At 33.8% G+C, this 6,052-nt stretch overlaps 1 protein-coding gene across 1 annotated transcript; it reads left to right on the forward strand.

The window, feature by feature from the left end:
- Nucleotides 1-1,031: 1,031 nt before the first annotated feature.
- LOC149264525 (uncharacterized) lies at nucleotides 1,032-1,520 on the forward strand. Its single transcript, XM_089389851.1, has one exon. The coding sequence runs from the start codon at nucleotides 1,097-1,099 to the stop codon at nucleotides 1,451-1,453; it is 357 nt and encodes a 118-aa protein (XP_089245977.1). The 5' UTR covers nucleotides 1,032-1,096; the 3' UTR covers nucleotides 1,454-1,520.
- The last annotated feature ends 4,532 nt before the right edge of the window (nucleotides 1,521-6,052 follow it).

The following is a 6,052-nucleotide window of genomic DNA, read 5'->3' on the forward strand; positions in this document are numbered from 1 at the left end:
CACATAAACATGTAAACGTAAACCTAAAAATTTAACATGTAATTGTTGAATTTAAGCTTTTGTGATCCATATCAAAATGGTTCTCAACAATAATCACATTGAAATTAATTGTTGAATTTAAGTTTTTGTGATCCATATCAAAATGGTTTTAGGCAATAATCACATCGAAATTCATTTGTCCATGCCTTTCGAACCAACAAGTGTGGTTCATGGTGAGGACGAGATGAAGAATCATGGCCCCAAGTTAGATAGAGAGATCCATCATACAATGACTACTTTTGACCAAGGAAACAACTACAAGGGACAGGGCAACAACTACATTTGACTGGACCAAGGGAAAGAAGTCAAAATTATTTAATTTATTAAATTAAATTATTTTATTTAGTTTGTTAAAATAATTCATAGATATATTTATTTTTTAACCAGCAAATTAGTTTATAAATAACTAAATGTTTTAACCAACATCATCAACCCTAACATTAAGATTAATAAAAGTAAAGATGGCGCATGGTATTGAGAATTAATGGTATTGATCCATGGTATTCACGTTGTAAAAATAAAAATGGCACATGGTATTGACCCATGATATTCATGTTGTAGCCTATTCATGTAAAAATAAAAATAGCACATGGTATTGACCCATGGTATTCACGTTATAGTCTATTACTGAAATTTAAACATTGAATATTAATATTTTACCATAAACTTATTCTATAACTTAATATAACATGTAAAAATACGGATTTGTCATCAAAATTAAAATTTTATTTATGTGGGTGAAAATAAAAATTCCATAATCCAAAATTCCAATTTATGTGACCCAATTCATGTAATAAAAACAAACCGTGTGTCACATCTGTCATGGGTGAATTTCTAGGCAGAAGCCTTGTAGATTTAACACCTTCCATCATACGCGTTGCCGGCTGGGTTTCAATAGAAATGCCCCATATCTCCTCGGCTCTGAGTAGTTGATCTGCATGCCCGATATCTCCTCGGCTCTGAGTAGTTGATCTGCATGCCCCATATCTCCTCCCCATATCTCCTCGGGTCTGAGTAGTTTTATCTGCTGCATATTCTGAGATCAGAGGTTCAAGCCATGGCTGCTGCTACCGGCCCCGTAACTGCATATGCTTCTTCTCCTCCGTATGCCTTTTTCCTGTTAGTGGTAATCGCGATGATCCTTGCGGTGCTGCCATGTTTGTTTCCAGAACAGAGCAGCCTCTTGGAAATGGCGAATGACATAAATCCCGTGATGATCATGGCGGCGCCGTTGGTGTTAAGGTGCCTCTCCTCCTCCAACAATAACAACGCCGATCAAGCCTCTGGTGGTGAGGATCCGTCCTCCGTCAAACGGCCAGGGGGATCTCCTGTTGGTGTGGCCATCGCGCTTCTCATTGTTCTACTCATGATCTGGTGTCAGTCCTCGGGATTCGATGACGAACCAGAGGAATAAATCCCGAGTTTTATATATAGGTTGATTGCTTGAGGACTCTGTGTATTCTTCACTTATCTCGGCCCAACCGTCATCTGCTTGAGTTAAACAATCAACGGGTTAAAAGAGTTTCTCATGGGGTACCCCATGAGAATATGGTGCGTCCCTCATTTTTAATTGGTTCAATCTTGATAATAGGGGGATGAATTTAGGGGATAAACATTATGCACTATATGTAAGAAAGTAGCCAATGCCTTATAGAATGAGATATATATTATTTGGGTTGTGTAACTATTTTGAGTTTTGGGTTTTTTTTCCAGATACAATACAATGGATAGGATAGATTTTGATCTTTGATTACGTAGGAGATAGGAGTTTTTAGAATGGTTTTTATTATATAAATGAATTGAGCATTTGAAAAATGGGTGGAACATTTCTATTTTGAGTATATATAATTTCATTTTAATATTTTATTTTATTAATTTTTTTATTTTAAATAAAATTTAAAACAAATATGTTTAGAAAATTGTAAAAGATAGAAGATTTATACAAATTAAACTACAACTTATAATTCATATAATATTAATGATAATTGTGAGGAGCAAATATTATTAATTGTTTATAAAAATTTAAAGATTTTTTTTTAATGGGGTTTGAATTTATAAAATTAACTATTAATTATTATAATATAATATAATTGTTGAATGTTTTTTATTTCAACTTATCGTGGATGAGGATTTGTTGATTTTTATTTTTTATTTTTTAATTGAATATTTAGATTAATTTTCGAGGGAATATGCTCAACATATGCTAAAATTTATTTTTGTAGTGTATTAAAGAGTTTATTAAGTTGCGTTGACTTTTAATAAATTTAAAAACTAGATAAGTTCTTCATTATTATTTATAACATTCATTTATATATAAGCAATTTTTATTTAGCAAAATGGTCCATCACTTTTAATAAATTTAAAAAATTAGATTGGTGTGGCTCCCCACCCACCAATTTCCTAGGGATTTGAGATTATTCCAATTCTAATAAGTTCTTCCATGATAAGTTCCTCATTATTACTTATAACATTCATTTATAATTCTTTTTTTCTCAAGTGAAAGTTTACCCATAACCTTTTTATACATGGTTAATCAGATAAATGTGTGTTTAGTGAGACATTCTTTGTTGTAATAGTTTTTTTTAGTTATATTTATGAAGTCTTCAATTATATTGTTAGCACTGCTACATGTTGGAGCATTTTTGAGGGTCAAGGACAGCTTGGCTGTGGTGTTTTCTGAAAAGGATGGGCTAGCAACAGTTCATTTAATCTTTCCCCTTCCACTTGCTTTACCCTTATAACTCCCGCCACCTTCATTTCTTCCTTCCCTCTCATTTCCCCTACTCTCCCTTAACCCCGTTGTTGTCATTTTTCTCTATTATCCTTATAAACCCGTTATAATTCTATTTCCCTTGGCTCCCTGTCTCCTTTTTGTCTAAAACTTATAAAAAACCCTGTTTACCCCTTTTCCCTTTAGTCCCCGGCATTTTTGTGTTTAATGTTATTAAGCACCGATAACCCTTTATAAGCCATATTAACCTATGTTTTTTGTTTTACTTTGGCGAGAAGGTTTTAACGCATAACACCACGCATATCATAATAAAATCATAACCCTAAGTTTTAATAAAGCCCGGGCCCGCGGCCTTCACCTGTCATATCACATTTGCTAACGTACGATTAAATCCCACTGTCCGATCGTACCTGCCTTGTCATCTGATGCTTTTCGCTTTCCCCGCCTCGTGAACTTGCATGCCCATTAGGCAACGGGGAAGGTGGTTTCCCGCCGGACTTGTCTGCCACGCGGCGCAATATAACTTGATCGCACGCCCTCATACGGAACCCACCATCACCCGATAAGTGGTGCGGGGAAACCCCCCGCCTGCCATACCGCCGCCTCCCTGCCAGTTAACTCCCTCGCTTCTTACGTTCCCGTCAGCCATCGGATCTGTCTGACAGCGATCCGACGACCATCGTTCATCCATTCTTGTTCCTCCCCGATGGCCTCTGTAATCCAATCTGTGCTGTTCATTTAAGCGATCCGACGGTTGATACTGTCCCGGTGGTGTCTTTGCCTCCCACTAGCAGATCTCGATCGTTTGCGTAATTTATCCAATGACCAGTGTTTCATCTTGGCTCCTGTTCATTTTTAAGGTATTTTTAAGTGTTTTTGGCCTGAGTTATGCACGCAAAGGAGGGAGGAAGCCACGATCCAGCGACCTGCGAATTAAAGCCATCAGCTACTGCATTCAACACAGTGTACCTCCGAAGGATAAAAAGGACCACCTTGAGCAGATAGAGGATTGCAACAATTATGGAAATGCATTTAAATCATATTTTACCAGTTCAGGAGTACATCAAAGTACAGAAAGAGCCATTTTTTTCATTAAAACATTCATATTGTAGCAGAAGACCCATATCTAACTGTAAATGTGGTTGGTGGCCAATTAAGACACCTCCATGCATAGCTTAGTAGAGTAATTTTGTAAACAAATTCTATATATACCAAGAAGCACAATGTAATGAGGTTGATGAGTGTTGGATGAATGTAATTTTGGTGTAAAAACAATGTAAACTTTGAAACGGGAACTGATACTGTTACCCGTTTCGTAGAGATAGCAAAAAAATGATCCGATTTTCAAAAGTGGTGATGCAGAACACACATGTTTTTTTTAGAACATAGTTTTTGGAACTTTAATTTTTTTCATGTGCATTAAGTTTTAGAATGGTAGTGATTTTCATGCTGATTTTAAAAAGTGAGTATTCTGCATCACACCCTTTTTTTAAAAGACCTATTTTTTGACTTTAAATTTTCTAGTGTATGAAATGTAAATAATTATTTTCTAAATTTGATAGTTTTTGAAGTGGTCATTTTATTCATATTTTCTTGTTCTCTATCTTAATTTTTTTTTTTTTTTTTTGGTGGGGTTTTTATTGTTTTGCGTTTTTAAATTAGAAAGTTGATAGTTTGAATTTTAGATAATCTACATATTTATACATGAAATAATTGTTTCTAAAAAACAACATTTTTTAACAATGGACATAAAAATAACCATTTTAACATAAATATAACAAAAAAACTAAACGTTTTGATAATTTTTTGCTAGAATTAACATGTCAAAATCACAATTTTTATACAAAAATATTAACTAAAAATGGTCAAATAATAGTTGTTTTTATAAATTTTATGTCAAAAAAATAATAGTAACAATTTTTTTTTCAAAAAATAATAATTAACTTAAAAATCAATGCGAAAATCACAAATTACAAATATTGAACACATAACAACTTTAATTCATTGATTATTCTTTTCATGAAATGTCAGAGTCAAAACATTGCAAAGCTTGATTTCCAGGTATAACTTAAATTTAATCAACAATGTCACGTAATCCAAACTCTTCGTCCTCTAGAATTTCATCATTGTCATCTTCCACAATATTTTTTGCTTCCTTTTGCGCAATTTCCTCTTCTAATGGGTCTTTGATGTCTGCAAATCTCCCAATATATGTCTTTCCAAATATTCCATGTAATGGTGGTTGGGGTTCCTTTGCCTTTTTTGCCACACGTGATTCACTAAAGTCCCCTTTCTTCAACCCAATTTCTTGCATTGCATCTGGAAGAAATTGAAGAGCATTAATTCTTTGCTGAATGAAATTGCATTGTAATGGATCTTTCTCAATTGCAATGCAATTTCTTCCTTTTTGAAGGCAGCATGCTAGTGTTGTACCTAATTATCAAGCACAAAAAAATAATGAAGTAAATTAGTACAATGACATATTAATTAAAAAAAGAACATATTGAAATTCAATTCCATGTGGCAAAACCTACCTGAGCCAGAAAATAAATCCAGAACCCAATCTCCTTCATTTGAACATATGTCTATAAGATAGTTAATCAATAATTGTGGTTTCTGATAAATGTTAACTATCTCTCCTTTCGTTTCTTTGTCTTCATATGTTAGTTTTCTCACAACAGCATCATAAGTCAGTATTTGGCTATGACTCTTTCTGTCCACCCGATTAAAAATCATAGACATATGGCTATCATCTTTTGCCCAACTATCAATATGAATGAACTCACAGTCATTTATAAATTGTTGATCTTCATTGTTAAGAATATTTGACTTTTGCCTGTAACATAAAATAGTAAAAGTTCAATTAACTTGTACATAAATGAATTTTTCAAAATTAATCAAATATACCTTTAAACATCTTACCATGTAAGCTGCATCCTTGAATTTGTTTTCCCCTTGAAGCTTGACAATACCATTGCCAATTGTGTGTTTGAATGAAATGTCACAAATCTCCATAATGGTGATGACGTCACTTCCATAAATCCCGCCACCACTTTATTAAAAGCTTGATAAGTATAAGGGTCACTATCATAGTAAATGTTTGGAATATTGAAACCATGGGGAATATCTGCAATAACCAGGGCATAATCCCTTTTTGGTATGAGTTTAGCAATGTCTTCATAGTCGCCTTGTATTACTTGATATTGAATAGTGTCTAGCCCATTCCAAATGAAATGATTAAGAGTTGGATCAAGTTCAACATTCTTAATATGTTGCTTTCTC

The sequence above is a fragment of the Pinus tabuliformis genome, chromosome 6 (genome assembly GCF_031772625.1).
Source record: "Pinus tabuliformis cultivar Carrire ecotype Pingquan chromosome 6, CPIR1, whole genome shotgun sequence".
Taxonomy (NCBI): Eukaryota; Viridiplantae; Streptophyta; class Pinopsida; order Pinales; family Pinaceae; genus Pinus; species Pinus tabuliformis.